Genomic DNA, 18141 nt, shown 5'->3' with positions numbered 1-18141 from the left:
GAAAAACATTGCAATTTATTTGTCTATTTGCCCTTTTCTTTGATAAGGAGCTACAAGGAGGTAGCATAGTTTAAGCTAAACTTGGTAAAATTTGTCCCATTCCTCAGGTGGAGCTAGTCCTGCTGCTTTGCAGCTATTTGAAAAATAAATAACTACGGAAAGCAGATTGAAATTGGAGTATTATGAAGATAATTCTGAATAATTCATGTTCTGGCATTTCATTGCTAAAATGTAAGACAGAAGTTATTTTTAGATACAGTTATTACTTGCAGTACACATATGGTCAAAGCAGGGACCAAAGTACAAATAATCATAGAATTTGGGTTAGATTCTAGGCTATGACTATAAGGTATTTGGAGTCCTTTGGTAATTTGCCTTTGCCCAAAAGATAAACCAAGCAGTTGGGGAAAAAATCCTTTACAAGTTATTCCCATGCATCACAAGATCATTTTTTATACTTTGATTATATATCTCAAACAGCTTTTTAAAAAGTAACCTTAATACACCAAATGAGACCAGAAAAATGAACAAAAAAATGAACAAAATTCCCGTCTGGGATCTGATTTTGGTTTGCAACGCTTTCCTAATATTCCTAATTTGCCAATGATTGCGGTAATTGTTGTAAAACGTAATTCCCAGTGGTAAGAGAATCTTCATAATTAGAAATATGAGGGAAGACATTCGTATGTGACAAGTTTTCTATTAGAAACATCTCTGAAGCAGTGAGTTAAAGTTTTAGTTTCCAAATGTAAGTCCAATTGACTTAATCTATCTATCTTGAGAAAAAACAGTAGTATGTGTCTTAGCATGTGTTAACAATCAGACTTCAAGGGACATCCAGTACGCTGTCCAATCTTTAGAACATGCTAACCGTGTGCAACCATGCATCTTAATTTGTTTTCTTATCCATTTTAAATAGATTAAGGCTGCACAAATACACTAAAAAAATACCTCCATCACACTTTCATTTTGCTCTGCAACAAGAGCAGTGGCATTTTGGATGAACAGTGCAAGACTTCCATGTTTTAACTCTTACTGGACGTAATCCCTCTGTCAACTTAATAGAGTAGGTTGATTTACACTTCACTGTAAAGCTGATGTTATATGGGTAAAGAAGAAAAAGTTCATGCTTTCAGTTCATCTAAAAGTCAGTTCTTCAGTTCTTCGACCCCCCTCTTGATCCCATACTTCCTTATGAGGGAAAATCCCTGACAATGGCAAGAAAACCTAGGTTCTTACCATCGTTGTTCACATCTATCTTCTGAAATATCATGTTTGTGAACTCTTCAGCAGACATGTTGGTGTGGCCATTAATAGACTGAATTGCCTGAAGGAAGAAATGCAGAAAGTTCTTTCAGACTTTTTTTCCATCAAGTTGTAAAAACAATACACTGGCAACTGCAGTAATTGTGATGCAGCTCTTAGTTCACCAACCCTTTCAAAAATCGCTAAATAAATAGCTATTTCAAGTAAATCTTCAGTAATGAGGATTGGAAATTTAATTAACATCACACAGCCTGACGATTACAGACTAATTTACATATCTCTGAAGGTCTTCTGAAACCATGTGGCACCTCTGCTCTGCAATACACTTTTGATTCCACACCAGCATTTTTATCTGGCCCTAGAGAGTTCAGTGTCTTTGGAGAGTGCCCTGTGGTCTGTCTGATTTAAATATAGTATTATTTTTCACAGCTGAAAGCACATGAGGAGAAAGCCTAAGTAATTTTTCTATTAAGACATGTTTAACTTAGTAATCACAAATAAAGTCAGACCAGCAGTCCTGGAAGTTGGCAGAATTTACTTGTCCTCCAAAGAAACTAAGAAAACCAGAAGTCTCCCCTCAACTTTTTCTGTGGCAAAGGGACCCAATGTTTGGAGTAAAGGTATACATGAACATTTTTGCAAAATTTTATCCTGTTCACTGAGACAGTAGTTTTTGCGTTATGGTGATCATTCGGATTAATAAAATGGGAACCTATATGTTAATAGCCAGTGGTCCAGAAGCAACAAGCATATGTTTACAGAGTTGGACTCACACTCATATCACAACTAGTAAGTGACTGTGAAAATACATACCTATGTATGTATAAACATACATGCATACATGTTCTATAATGGGCATACTATAGGATTTGGTTTTCTACACTTGAATTGTCTTGAGATGAACTGTGTTGTCTAAGATAATTCACTGTATATGTGAGTTGTTTCCTTCAGTATTCCTGATATTTTTTTAGAATTCATTATATTTAGATAAAACCTGCATTCCTTATATTTAGATGAAACCTCATTATATTTAGTTAAACCTACACTGGTGTGGAATTCTTGACTATCACTGTCTTTATGTTACTTTGCACAAATAAGTTCAAAAAGACAGCAAGAATTCTACAAAAACAGGTAGATAAACTTCTTCTTCTTTAGATACTTTTGGTATTTTAGATGTCTGACCCTGATGCAGTCTTCAGAATAAGGTTGTACCTCTGCCACACTTAGATTTGTTGTAGTGCTAAGAGTAAAGCAGTGGTTCCTGAAGTACTTAAATCACTGACTACCACAGAATCACCTTAAATAAAATAATAAAAGGCACTGAGAGGGTGCATGGTTGTCTGGAAGGAATTTTGATGATTGGTAATGACCTGCTGGTCCAAAGTTTGCATAGCTGTAGGGACAGATGAAGTTTTAATAGGACTTCTGTGATTTAAATTAATGTCTCAAATATGAAATATCTTTTTGGACAAGTGCTTGTTTACTGATGCTTAGTATAAGCAGGGCCCTTAATGTCTGTGAGCCTGTAGTTTTATTTTTGTTTATAGCCCACCAATTTTAATCTAGCCTAGATCAGCTAGGCAGGTTTAAGTTAAAGTTCTCATACTTGAGAAGAAAATACACGTGTTCTAAACTGGTTTTAAAATCAAGTATGTTGTAAAAGAAGTCTTTATATTAAAAGGATTTTAATTCTCTTTTCAGATAAAGCTCAAGACAAAGCAGTCGCCTCATTGCCTCTGGGTGAAAAATGATGGAGAATATCTGCAAAAGAAAGACGTCATTAGGCTTAAATGAGGAGAAATCTGGGAGATGCAGCCTATCCTTCTACCTTTAGAAAGCTGCTTTTTAGAAGGTGATGCATCAACTTTATTTGTTTGACCTTGTGGCTCCATCTGGCTCCAGTTCCTTTTAATTTGGGCGGCAAGTCTTGAAAGTCTCTAACAGCGACTAGCCAGGCACCAGCAGTAATACAGAATCCAGGCAAATTATGTTCCTTGTTTATTATGACATTAAATCCCTATTTAGATTTTATGCTCCCTGCAGCAAAACCTTGATCTGCAATGAGTCCTGTACATTTAGGGAGCAGTATTAAGTCGTTCGTATTTGCAAGGAACCCTGTAATATCTTTTGGGTGAAAGCAGCTACTGAACTGCAAAATATTATTTCACTAGAGTAAGTTGAAACATACAGAAATAATTTTGAAGAAAGAATTGCACTACTTTGGTTTTATGGGTTTGAAATAGACCCGTTTTCTGCAAAATTTTCTACAATATTTGTATCTAAATGTCACTGCACGATTTAATGATAAAATTAATTTCCCCGCATTTAATTTTAAAATAGGGGTAATGGCATTGTAGTAAACAAAACTAAAAGCATTTCAAAGAATTAAAATATTGGAATATTTTGATAAAATGCATATCATTTCTTGCAGCAAGTTCCGTTTGAGAAGCCAGTTTTCCACAATAGACTGGCACAAACACTTGTAGCCAGCTGTTTTATTCATTATACTGCTTCAGTTCTACCCTGTCTTATAGTATAGTTTATCATAATAATGTCCCTACAGTTTCTACAGTTTTTCCCTTTCAGTTAAGCATTATATCTGTAGCACTATGGTTTAAAGTAAAATACTACTTAGATATGTTTACTTCAATAAGCAAGAAACTAATGGCAGGAGTGTCGCTAGCCAGAACAGTTCTGGTCTTACAACTGTAAAACATTAGGTAAAGTACAGTCAATCCACTTACAACACATGATGGAACCACTGTTTCACGGCAATGCACTATGTCAAATGCTCTTGCTATTGGTCATAATCTCCTTACCGTGAATATGCTTAATAGTTCTTTTTTGTCAATACATCCATTTCCATCAGCATCGTACAGCTTAAAATACCATTTCAGTTTTTGGTCAATTTTCCCTCGTATAACCAAGTTTATTGCAGCTATGAACTCCAAGAAGTCTATAAATCCATCCTAAGAGAGAGAGAGAGAGAAAAAAAACAACACAAACTATTTAACAACATTGGTTTTCTGTTGATTCTGGCAATTTCACAGAAACAGGTCATCGAATTCGCTATAATACACACTGATTTATAAAGGACCTTAACACAGAAATCCCCTGTGGTGTTTAAAAAGGATGTGCTCAACTGGAAGCACTATAGGAAGGGGCATTAATATAGACAGTTTTGTTCTCCTCTGAAAGCTTGGGGCAGTAGGGGTGGGGGGCAAATCTGTTCCGGGCAATTGTTATTGACATTTTCTGAGGAGAAGAGAAACAGTTTTGTGGTAGACCTCCACATGCGAAAAAAAGAGGAGTCTGGGATATCTGGTTTGGTACTACTGAGATGTCTACAGCAGAGTTGCTTATATTCATATGGGTACTGTAGAACTATGGATGATTTCCATTGCAACAGAGCTCCTTCAGGTGTTATTCATCTGAGAAGCCATGTAGTAAGTGTTGTACATGGTAACCAATAACCTGGTGTGAACTCCAGATACTGTTTTTTCCATATAAACACCGGGTCTCTTTAACTTACACATTTTGCACAGGATATAAAGCCTTCAAGTTATAAACTAGTTTCAAAATAGTGAGGACTGGGGGATATTCATAGGGAACTAGCATTTCAGATTGATTTAATTCCGTATTTTCTGCTCCCTTCTCTGAAGCTAGCTATGGAAACCTCCATGACAGGCCTCCGTGGTCAGGTGGTCTAAGCCACTGTGACAGTTCTGTTTCTGTAAAAATGTGGTGAGGATGGAAGAAACAGTTGCTGAATTTGGAGAGTACTTGTTTCAACTGTTTCTCATGCGCATATAAAAAGAATTAACAGCTGTTAAATTTAATCTTCTGATCTTTATGTTGGTCAGAATCCAATCACTTGGAAAACCTTGGAAAGACTGTCATCAGTTTTAGATGGCCTGTGATTGAGAAGGTTGGATGAGCATCTGGGAGGGTTTAGTATGTTACTTACTTTTATTGTCATACATCAACACAAATCTTGCCAGTTGAGATTTTACAACCAGCAGGAATTAATCTGCCCTCGAGACACTATGAGACTAAACGAAAAGAAGTCCTGTAAAGGTGCAGTGGGAGTCATTGCCATACTTGTAAGTGCTTGCTTTGACTTCTGTGCAATGCTGTTCAGCAGAGTGGCACCTAAGAGGTAAATCCAGTGTTTCAAACACACTGGATTCAACGTACATGCCAGAAGTGGTGTGTGCACAACTCATGCAGACTGAGGCACCAAAGCTTCACAGACTCTTTGTGCAGGTTCTGCTGCAGTTGCTGGATTTACTGTGATTGCAATCACAGCAAACTCAGCAAAGGCAAAGACGCCATTCAACCACTGTTTGGGATTAAATGAAAGTTGGCAGTAACTGCATGTAGTTTTCAAACAAGATTACGCCCAGTATTAAAAGCAGATGCTTTACCAAAAAATGACACATCATGTACCACAAACTTTGTACTTCTTTTTGGCACACCAGCTTGAATTTCAATTTTGCAAGTATTATTCCAAGAACCATCTCATCAAGTATTTTACTGGAGGGCAAAGTTTGTTTTGCTGATTATGTTTCCATCATCTGATTTGATAGATCTATTGAGAATGTGGTTGGATGCATTTCACATTACTGCTTTTTTATTGCATTTCATACTACTTATTGAAACTACAGATTAATTTTAGGATTGCTAGATGTCCATGAGGAGATTAGTTTTCTTCTTTCTCCCTTACATTTCACTTGGGATTTTGGAAAATAGTATGTTGTTCACTTTCTTCCTATGTCTTGGTGTCACTGTTGTTGCTCTTACAAAATATCAGAAGTTTGGAAAACATCATAATCATCTTAATGTGTTCAGGGAATGTAATTCTGATGTGGTGCATCATTTAGCCTGCCCCAAGCAGGGATGGACTGAAGGCCCATGGCAAAAAACTCCCACCTCTGAAAAACACCTGAGAGAAATTGTAGTTGCCAGGAAAGCCCCAGCCACATTCAGTAGACATGCAAAGACCACTGGCGACATGTCAACTTCAGCAGCCAGTGCACCAGGAGTAGAAATACTGAGAAGGCAGACATGTTTATCTACAGGATGTGGAACCAGAAGCACTGCCCAAAAGCATTGATGAGAAATGTACTGTTTTTCCTTTCTACACCAACAGACATATATTGTAGGTAAAAAAGAAAACATTTATGTGATGCAGAAGGCTATGGCGATCTTGTTACACATATACACAGCTTTCTCAGATAGAGAGAAATACTGCACTTTTTAGAGTAGCATCCAAGAGCCTCAGAACAGTCCATTAAATACTGAAAAAAATCATAGTAACCTATTACAGTAACCTATGAAGATCGTCCTGTGGTTCTGTGAGTACAAAAAATAATACAATAAATGTGTTATGTTGTTGTTAAAAGAATACTGCTGTGCTGATTTACCCATCTGCTGCTCTATAACCATTCACAATACAAGTACCTAGGTAAGTCCTTACGTGTCTCCAGGCTGTATAAAACTTCACTCTGTGCAGTGCACGTAATAAAGTATCTGTTGCTCATTAGGAAGTCAGTAATTCACAAGCAAAAAGGGCTACCATAAAAATAATAAAATAAACAATAATAAAATAAAATTTAAAAAAAACCCACCAACAACATAATAAGCAGAACTGATTACCAGTGGTGGAAAATATAAATAATTTACTTTTGGTGTTTTACTGTGTTATTCCAAAGGGCAAATTTCTAGTAGTTCTATTAAATTGAGTTAATGCTGGTGAAACCTGCATCTTTAGCAGCTTAGGATACGGGATAGATTTGGGTGATGGCTGCGTTTTTTTGTCTGTGAAGGCTTATTTGCCATGTCTGTATGGCGCTGGCCATGCCTTCGTCAGCTGCAGCACAATTACACTGGGATACCATGGAATCTGGAGGGACAGTGAGGTCCTGCTCCCTTCCCTGCAGAGCCAGCTGGGGTGAAGGCACAGGGTACCTACCCCCCCCGGATGTGGTGTGAAATGAGGGGTCAGAAATCTCCTCCTGCAATTCTGAGGAGTGGGCCGGAGAGATACCAAAAAAAAAAAAAATAGGTTTCAAAACTTCTTCTACACGCCCCAAAGTCTTCTGGACTTTCTGCTTACCATAGTAGACTTAATAAAAATATATAATTTTTTTTAGTCTCTTTAATGGCTTCACCAGATGAACTAGAAGCTTAAAGACTCATTATGGTTGTGCATGTGTTTGTGCTCTTTGATGCTGTGTTTTTGTAACTTGTTGTGCTTTCACTGATGAGTGAGTTTTTTAAACTGCTTGGAACAGTTGGATTCACAAAACAAAGATGAAAGAAGGAGAATTTCCTGATGATATGAAATTGATCCTCACAGCCCCGAGGGTACCACTAGCCCTGACTGCCCCTGTCCACCCCTGTCCCAGGCCTAGGCTGCATTTCAGTTGTTCATTAACTACTGGATCTCCCAAGGAGAAAGTAATTTAGTTTTATATTTTTATGGAATGTTTTGGCTTCAGAATGTCAGCCTGCGTGCAGTTGCTGGAGGCTGCTCGCTTTTGTTTGGTGTGTCCTGTGAGGGCAGTGCTGGGCGGGGAGGGATGTCAGCGTTACGCAACAGCTGTCCATAAGTACCCCAGTCCCGGAGCCGTAGGAGGGCATTTACCCGACGGTTCCCAGAATAGCCCTGCTAATCTTCACAGCTCCTTAAAAAATGTACAGCTTCAAACTGTTTGAATACGGATTAAAAATAATTGACTTGTCAGCTGTGAGTACGCAGCTGATCTTAAATGGCATGGTAACTCGAGGTTCAGCCAGAATGATCTGGACTCGGCGTTTTGGCTGCCTGGACTTTACTGGAAGGTGATTTCCTATCTGTGTGGATGCAGTGCTACTGGGACAGTGAGCCAGCCATCTTCCACAGCACACCGTGGCTACGCGTGTGGAAAGGGCAGATTTCTGTCCCCGCAAAACCCTATGTGAGTGAACCCATCGTCTTAACTTGGCGCACTGAGGGCTCTGCAAAGAGTCTGTACACAATAAGCAGTGTCTTGTTTTCAGGTTTACTCCTGGAAAATCTCTAAACCCAACCTGACACCAGGAGAATAGCTCAACAGGCTTTAACAGGATTAACAAGTGTGCAAATATAGATGGTCTCGGTATTTCAAACGTAGGGCTTAGGACATTAAGCCACCTTCCCTCCCCACCCCCTGTCTTTCAGAATACTACTTAAACCTAATAAGGCAGAAGGAGGAGGCACAGGTCAAACAGCAGATTACAACAGCTCAGAACAACTGTGAAATTTACAGCTAATCTCTTTCTCTCTAGACTCAATTTCAAATATAGCGCAGCTTTCTCTGCCCTTGGAAACCTAAAGGAGAATTCATTTTGTTCCATTTCATCTTCCCCCATTTCCTTGCTTTCTTTTTACTTCTGAAGGAAGACTTTCAGCTGTTCCTTAAAGGCCGCACAGGCATTATTGAAGAAATACAGACCTACTTGTGACTTGTGACACGTTCCTAAGGTCTGATACTGGACTTTGGGGCTTGGAGAGAGCTCCAGATTCCCTACAGGCTGTGTCCAGAATCACCAGGTTCCTCAGTAAACAAAGCTGGCATTTGTCAGGAGTGGGGGGAGACTCTCAACAAGCAAAGGCTATTAGATAAGGATGAAGAATGAAGCAGGGAATTAGGAGCTGCAGTTCGTTAAGTGGTTCTGTGATAGTTGCCTGCCCAGAGTCATATGAAGAAGCGAGGCTGTCTTCACCAGACTGTTACACAAGGTTCTGCTTTGCCCAGATGAAGAGGACCTGCAAGGTTTGGGGACTTGACCAATACCAGGACCTTTGTTTTCGAGGAGCTGGAAATGCAAAGCCAGCTATATATCCTGGCTCTCAGGCTTGTAGGCTGCCCTGGTAAAACCTGGTGAAATCCAAAATGTTAAGATGACAAGCAATTTTATTTGTATAAAATTAACAACTACTCCCCAACTCCCTGCCAACACTCATGGTTTTCTTTCAAGATTACTGGAGAAGCAGGGAGACGGGGAAGTCACCAAGGCATTGGGCTGGGTCCTGTGCTCAGCCTGCAGGGCAGCACAGCAGTGCCCAGGAGGGCTGTACTGGGGATAGCATGTGCTCAAACAGAGCCCTCTGCCATCATCTCCTGGATGGTGGGGTTCATCTTTCTACATCCCTAATTTTGAGCCTCTGCCTGTGCTCTTAGGAGCATCTTTCCCAACTTAAAACAAAGTGGTAGGCAAGAGAGAGAAAACTAAAAACATAGCCATGACCACATAATGCATTTTTCAGAAAACTTCTTGCTGACAATTCAAGCAAATTTTTCTTGGCTGACAAACCCAAGAACATAGCAGGACAAACCTCGAGGAAAAGCACTTTGAAGACATACATGTCTTCTAGTGGCAAAGATGCTCTAGTTGGCAGATTATCTCGGGTGCTCCTTAAATAACGTTTTTAGAAATTAATGTCTCAATGGATGTATGCAGGAGTTAAACACATATACTATCATTCCCTAAACTACTCAGTATTATCAGATAAAGGACCTCAGGGAAGGAAAAAGTTAATACTCTCTACCTTCTTTATCTAGTAGGCATTTTTTTATTTCTGTAAAAAATGGGAGATTATAGATCATGTTTTGTCACAAGAAAGCAGATACCAATTTGTTGTCATAACATGAGTTTGCGGCCAAGTTAGTTAAAGCAGATCATCCAATTTCTGCTGCATTTTTTTATGCAAGTACTATTCCCAAAGCATGGTTCACCAACATCATTGTCACCAACAAATGTGTGAGTCATGATTGCATAGTTTCGGATGTTTCAAAGCAACACTTAAATGATAAAGGGCAAAAAGAAGAAAACGTAAACCTAGAGTAGCCTCTGACTGCTCTATTCATAATAAATAAGGAAATAAACAGAAAAAAAGGCAGTTGCAGTTTTACTTAAAATTTCTTTAAATAAAATAGCAGATTCCTGAACTGTTGTTAAAATTACTTTCCCTGTTATCTACATCATAACTTAACAAGTAGTATTTAAGAGTAATTATGATGAATTGTACAAAGTTAGTCTTCATTGCCTATTCATGTAATGTGACAAAATTACAGTGTTAGCTGGTAATGGTAGTAATATGCTCCGAGCGCTGCAGTGAAAGCTGCAGAGTACATGCTAATTTGTTTACACTTAAATGAAATTTTCAAAGAAACCCTACATGTGCATGCTGGTTTTGGCTGGGGTAGAGTTGATTTTCTTCATAGTAGCTAGTATGGGGCTATGTTTTGGATTTGTGCTGGAAACAGTGTTGATAATACAGGGATGTTTTAGTTATTGCCGAGTTTGCTGAGCAGTGCTTACATAGGGTCTTTTCTGCTCCTCACACCGCCCCACCAGCAGGTGCACAAGAAGTTGGGTGGAGACCCAGCTGTGACAGCTGACCCCAACTGACCAGAGGGATATTCCATATCACGCCATGCTTGGAACATAAAACTGGGGGAAGAAGAAGGAAGCGAGGGACATTTGGAGTTAAGGCATTTTGTCTTCCCAAGTAACCATTACGTGTGATGGAGCCCTGCTTTCCTGGAGATGGCTGAACACCTGGCTGCTGATGGGAATTGGTGAATGAATTCCTTATTTTGATTTGCTTGCATGCACGGCTTTTGCTTTATTTGTTAAACTGTCTTTATCTCAACCCACGAATTTTCTCACTTTTACGCTTTTGATTCTCTCCTCCATCCCACCAGGGGGAAGTGGGCGAGCAGCTGTGTGGTGCTTAGTTGCCAGCTGGGGTTAAACCACAACAACATGTTGTTAGAAAAATGTAATTGCTTCAGTTTGATGTGTAATATTTGTCACTGGGTAACTGCAGAGGAAACAACTCTAAACCCTTTCTTTTGTTTTAAAAACAGTCAGGAAGTGTAGGAACGCAGGTAGCACAACTCAATGGGAGACTGCGTAGACAATGAAGATTATTTTTAGAAAAAATTGAACTTCATCATTCTTTCATATTCCTCCCTTTCTATATTGACTCATATTGAATTTTGCTACATTTGTTTCTGCAGGACATTCAGTAAAAATGTATGTGATACTAATTTAATCCATGTTAAAGAGAAAAACAAGGAAAAAATATTAAGCCAAAGAATGACTTGACCAAACCTCTAAGTACTTGATTTTTATTGTCAGTTGTTTTTGCTACTGATTTCTCTGTATCCAATGTAGTGATTCATTTCCTCTAGGTCTCTTGTGCAACATAGTTGGCATTACAGCTTCATACAGGACCTACGGTCCATGCTCTTAACCTGTGGATCTCAGGTGCTGGCTCCTAGTGGGAAAGGGGACTCCTGGCAGCCAGGTGCCAGAGCGTTGGTGAATGTAGTTCATCTGGACTTGCACCATGCACAAACTGTCTTTGATCCAGGCATGCTACAGTGTGGTGGACCTACTGGCAAGTGCAGAAAATCTCTACTGCAAAGGCCATGAGCCTGGACACGCTCTGCACAGATGGCAAGAAAGGAGCTATTCGGTGAGGTGGGGACACTTCATGATGTGCACTGTGAGTACCGTTGCCCCATTGCATAGCTTAATCCTATCCAATCCAGCGTCAAGACTGTGGTGCAAGGCAAATTCAACTGGAATACTACTTAATAGCACTTGCCTACATGAATATTTCAAAATTTTGTTTTTAAAGAGAAAGTTTCTTGGACATTCAGATTACCCCTTTTGAAATGCAAAAAAAAGCTACTGAATTCTACAGTCCTCTAATAGAAATCTGAGGCTGACCTAACTTCAATGTCCCATGTAAAGAATCAGCCTTCCACGCTTGATGGTGCTGTGCCGCTACTGGGGAATTACCTCCAGTCTAAAACTTTTAGATCATAACTCGTACCATCAAATCCTGTAGTCAAGAATTCAACTGTACTGACATTAAGCAAGTGATGATTTTAATGATAATGTTAATGTAGGCTTTTAGCTGATAATGACACATTATTATAGCATAAGTTAGTACTATCATAGCAGTAAGTCCTGTGCCAAACCACTAGAAAACAAAATTAAGATTGTGAAATTGCACCAATAATTGTGGGAAGTCCTTACAAAATAATAGATTCCTTTTTGGAATCAATATATAAAATTGGATGTAAAAAAATTCTGGAGGTAGTTAAGAAGAACAAAGACATTCTTTAAGGCAATCTATAAATAGAGTAGCATTTCATGGAACCAAGTGAAATATTCATAGAACATAGTTTCTGTTCCATGGAATTTCTCATAGGGTACAGTACCTTTCAAAGTCACTTCAGCATGCTGAGAAAAATGATGTAACTATAGTGCCTTAAACACAGCAAAGCATAATTTAACTTCCTTCTTATTTGCAGTAATCAGGCTAGTTACTTTCCATTTGAGGTAATTTTATGCAACATTACTTGAGATTAAGGGGAAGCAAATAGTTGCGCTTTGTTGTTTTTGTTGCTTTTGTTGGATTGTGTCCGAAACTAATGGGAAAAGGATTTGTACATGTACATGTCAACTCCAAAAAGCCCGAATATTTCAGGAAGTAAGAGCTGTAGATTTTTTTTACTTCCGACAAAAGAATTCTTTCTAGCCAAGAGATATATTGATTCTTATTTTCTTCTGGGGTTCAAAATGGGAAAAAGCAAGAGTTAGACTTCTCTGGGCAAAGTGGTAGTGCTATCCACATGTGCTGGGCCAACACAAGAACCGCGGAAAAGGAATAGCATAAAACGAGGCATGTCTTGCCAACCACAATACCTGCTTATGTGGCTCTTGGCCCCGTAATGTAGTGTGTAATGCAGACGTTGCTGCTGCAACCTTACTGCCTTGGTTAAGCTGTCTGGTTAGAGTAAGCTATAGAAAAGTGTACTTGGCCAGAGAGTCACTTCAGCCTGAAGACGTCCCTAAAATTATGTGTGCAGCTGAACTTATGTTTGCACAACTATTTGAAGACTTAGGATACAAAAGAGGAAAGTTGTTCAGGAAAGTCTGGGAAAATATTTCTATAATTATCACCCCCTCTCACCCTGCTTTGGATAACTATTAACTGTTGCACCCAATTCTATTATGCCAACTTTGGTAATGCCTGCAAGCATGTAAGGATGCAGCAAACAGTCTAGGCAGTTCCTTAGACAGCCTGACAATTCATATCACAGCAGCTATTCCTGGTCCTGAGGACACATCAGAGCAACACAATATGAGAAAGAAGCCCAACTGAAGATCAAATTTTCCAGTAAAAGACAGTTAGCAAAGATGTCATGAGCCATTATAATTAATTTTTCAGTTCCAGGTAGTGCTCACTAGTAGTGCTCCAAGTATTGCTCACTAGCAGTCATTTTATTTCATCTTTTAAGAGCTCTTCATGCCTTCAATAAGAACATGGAAGGCAGCTATCACATAGTGATAGGTAACAATTGCATAGTTGGGCCATGTCAATCTTTAACAAAATAATGTCTGCAGTAGAATCTCTAGCAACTAATTGCCTCATATCAATGAAAAGAATATTCCCCTGGCCCTCAAAATTCCTAAGAAGGGGGAAAAAGTGGAGAGAGAAAACAATTGAAAGTCAAATGAAGAATGACTAGCATTAATCATCAAAATATCTCTGAAAAATATTACATCTTTCTGTGAACATTGGCACGCTTTTCTTGGAATATGAGGTACAACCACTGCTTTCATAGAGAATTTCATGGCAAAATGATTCGCATTTCCATCTACTACAAGACCTGAGAAGATACACTTGGCTAATCCTATTCATGTCCTTATAATCAGAGAGGGTGACATCTATTTAGAGACAGAACACAGAATCAGATGATGAAAAGTCTACCTGAAAATCAGAACTATAAAGACACAGCAGGACAGTGGGGAAGGAGCTGGGATAAGGAAAAAGGAATGGTGGTCTGCCTCCCAACATCTGTCAGCATTGTGCAATGTATAAGGAGTGAAGGGAAACTTACTCTTCAGGAAAAAAAAATTAAAATAACTGTAGCTTGTGATTTAGTTTACATTGCTATGTAGTCTTTTTGACACACAACAAAGTGCTATTGAAGTAACACATTTTTGCATTTCTTATCTGTTCTACATCAAACAGCCTGTTTTAACTTTCTTCTTTAGATTTTAAAATGGATTCCTTTTAAAATCTTTTTTTATAGTTCTAATCTGCATAGTGATGTCAGATGAACTCTAGTTTATCACAGAACTACTTTAAATTTTAAATGAAAAAGCACAAACGGGAAGCATGACTAAAGACTGACATCAGTTGGTGGCTCCTTATCTAAAGATTTTTTTAAACTCTTTGCTGTGGAGTGTCCATTTTTCTGCATCTACCAACTTTATCTGTGCATAAGAAGTGTAGCAGAAAATAATGTTGTCTGTTGGACTATCCAATGCTTTATAGAATGTTAACAGAAGATCCTTGATCTTGCATAATTTTCCTTTGGTGCCACATACCTATTAATCTTCTTTACTCTTCACAGTATATCCTGCCTTTTTAAAATTCAATTTTCTTACAAATCCATGGACACTTATTCCTGCAGCTAGTTTCAATTAATGTCAAAATAAGCAATAAGAGAACTAAAATTGCAGTATCCCATTTTCAGTACAGTGCTTCACATGTTAAATGGCTATGCAAATTTTATCCTTCACAGGTCATAAGAACCCAATTTATCAATTAATCAATCCTTACAGTGTTCAGTTGGGGTTTTTTTAGTGGTGGCAAAACCTATCTGCAGGCCAGTGGAAGTGGATGGCAATGATCTGGGTTTCTGATTTGAAGAAAGAGGATTTTTTTTTTAGAGTAAGTGTCAAATAGTAGCAGTGATGACTATAGAATGTTTCCTTAGTTCTGTTTAAGAGCAACTAACACTTCCAATATATTATGGATACCCCAGACGATTTTCTAGATATGCTCTTTCCTTTAACATTGGTGTAAACTCATTTTGAAGGATATAATCTCTCTGAAATATGATACATATTCTCACAGAAACCCAAGTATACATCAGTATACTTGGCAACTACTGAAGTATTTTAGATAAACATAACTGTTTCCTCTCTAAAATTCATCAGTAGGCTGCATGAACTGGGACTGCATGACAGTTATGTGTGGACTGAGATACAGAGGGAATAAAAAAAGCAAGAGGAATTCAGCTTATTTGTATGTGGTTACAGCTTTTTCATTTTTGTATTACAAATAGCTTAAGGGTGAAGAAGACTGAGATCATTTTTCCCTAAAATAATCTAATATAGGGACTCTTTTAAAAAATGAACTCTCTTGCACTTGTATTTTAATAAAAACATTATTTTTGAAGGCTTTCATTGGAAAGCTGTGGCAAAAGATAAACCCACCATTTATTATACCGCCAATGCCATTATATAAATAATGCTTGCAAGTATTAATGTATGAGACACGAATAAAACGCTTGCCTAAATGCTACCTCCTGCACTCCTAGTGATAATCTCAAGGAAAGTTAACTTTGTAATTGCAGTTCTGAACGTTCAGCAACTTTATTTTTCACTGGAGCTAAGAATGATGAAGAACAACTTTCAAACTTCACTAGCATATTTATTTGTTTGTTTGTTTGTTTGCTTAATTATTAGCAAAGCATCCCACGGAGGTCAAGGAAGGGACGAAAAGCCTGGGCACAGAACCCTTGTTTTTAAGAAACATGGAAAGATTAAAGACATTTGCATACTTGGTGTATAAGGTCATTTAATTATGAAACAGCTGGTGGTGTGCACAAGAGACACAGCAGAAATGGTTAGCATTTGTGTAGCATGTTCCTGAGAAGAAAGCTTTTAGGACATAGCCTATGTCACTAATCTCCAATGGAAACAGGCACTGACTGGAAACTGCTTTTGTACGTAGGAAGAGATGCACTCTGTTGAGCCAGAGGTTTGAATACCTGCACAGTACTATGCTTTGCCACGTATAAACATGCACGATAACTGGGTCCAAGAAGCCATACAACTACAGTAGCATTGCCTCTTTGGCACGGTAAGTTAGTGCAATGCTCTGCGCTTACGTCGTCTGCCCGCTGCCAAGACCAGAGGTAACCTCAACCTCTACATGACATTGAATTGTCCTGTGAAGATTTACCCCTCCTTGTTGTACGTACACTCACCATAGTCATTTTCATGAGTGGTGAGCTGAACTACTCTATTATCTCCAACGTAAAGAAATCCAGGGAATGATAAGGTTTGGCTTGTAAGTGAATTCCTGTTGCTATTTGTATAGATGACTTGAGTGAAACAAGCTTCCACTAGGTTTTCAATCTGTCACAAGTTGTCAAAAAAACCTACCATGCTGCCATAATTCCTTTTTAACTCTTTCCAGTTTACTGGCAAGTTGTTTTTTTTAAAAATGGAAATCCTAAGTAGGAGAAGGATGCCTGTAACAGACTTCAGCTGGAAGCAACAAGGGTAACAAGGAGGTGGAATTGGCGTTTTATGAGGTTAACATTCCACACCTTACCTGCTAGAGGTTTTAAACTGGGCATACATGAAACACAGAGGAGAAAATCTGTGCACCTCTTAAGAGTGTTTTATGATCTTACTGTATGATAGAATACCTCCAAGCATGGATAACCCCAACTTAATGAGGATTAGGCTGCTATAATTGGACTTGTAGATTAATTTAGGCCTAACACTTTAGCACAGCTTTCTAAGCAGATTGTTATTTGTGAGAAAATAGAAGCCTACACAAGAAAAATATATTTTATGCTGAGAGTAGAAGACCTTATTAAATGATTTAAGTTTTCCAGGATTTTTAGATTTAGATCAACTCTAAACTAGGCCCCAAATGATACGCTTTTATATATAAGCTTCAGCAATAGAAGTCATAATAATTTTAAACTGTAAAAGTCCCACTATTAAACCATGGTATTGCCTGGTCACAAAAAGTTAGATAAGGAAAAAATCAGGTCATCATGTATCTTTAAAAGTCAGCTGGGGGAAGCATGGGGAAAGGTTCAAGTTTGCTTGCTGTCTAGCTAAACAGCGCTTCTATATAAAGGGTACTATTAAGAAAAAGGAAATAATTTCTATCAAGAAGTTTTGTATACTTCACCACTCACTGGGGTAATGACCCTTTTATTAGAAACCAACAACCAGACAAGAATAAAATAGCAAAGGAAATAAAAGTTTGATCTACAAACCTGAGAAGGTGCTGTAGTACTGAAGGAAACTGAACATGAGCAAAAACTCAAATAACCAAATTAATTCTGAATTTGTGCATTATGCAGGCAACCACTTGCATCCATTAACTTATTGTCTGTTTATTATTGCACAGTGCCTAAACGTTCTACATAATTTCTTGGAAGGATAATAACCCCCTATTTGTACAATCGTGGCTGCCATTTCAGAGCCCACAGCGTGATACTCCAAGTCAGACGTCCATTGACCACTCTTCACAAATTTGTACTTAGCTGGAAGCACTTCCCAGGATCAAAGCCTACATTTTTACCAAAAACCCCGGGGAGGAGAAAAAGCTGTAAAAAGGGTATAAAACAAAAAGTGACCACATGGAATAAGGAGTTCCTCTTATTTTACCTCATCAATAACATGTTCCTTTCCCCTGCCCTGAGAGGGTGGTCTGTTGCCACTTTATTCCCAGTTTAACCACAAAAAGCATCATATCCATGTACTTAAAAAGCATTTGACTGATGTTTTTTATTTCTAAAAGTATACTTCAAAAATAGTGGTAATTAATTTTGGAATGAAGGAAAAAAATATAGTTAAACTTATGAAAACAGAGTGCTGTTAACAATGTCAGAAAAAGAAAATAATTCAGGCTGTATGGTAACAGAAATGCAATCGCTATACTGAATAGAGACTAAAATACAATGAATCTGTAAAGCTCTGTGAAAAATTGTGGGATTATGA

At 38.3% G+C, this 18141-nt stretch overlaps 1 protein-coding gene across 1 annotated transcript in view; it reads right to left on the bottom strand.

Moving 5' to 3' along the window:
* GUCA1C (guanylate cyclase activator 1C) overlaps positions 1 to 18141 on the bottom strand; it is a 35576-nt gene that overhangs the window by 1901 nt on the left and 15534 nt on the right. Inside the window, exons 2-3 of the mRNA XM_054218526.1 lie at positions 4086 to 4235; positions 1240 to 1327 (exon numbers count right to left, since the gene is read on the bottom strand). Of these exons, the coding sequence (XP_054074501.1) occupies positions 1240 to 1327; positions 4086 to 4235 (238 nt within the window). The remainder of the gene's footprint in view (positions 1 to 1239; positions 1328 to 4085; positions 4236 to 18141) is intronic.

Source organism: Rissa tridactyla, chromosome 1 (genome assembly GCF_028500815.1).
Source record: "Rissa tridactyla isolate bRisTri1 chromosome 1, bRisTri1.patW.cur.20221130, whole genome shotgun sequence".
NCBI lineage: Eukaryota > Metazoa > Chordata > Aves > Charadriiformes > Laridae > Rissa > Rissa tridactyla.
Note: the sequence above shows the minus strand (reverse complement) of the source record. Positions and strands in the feature narration are given on the sequence as shown.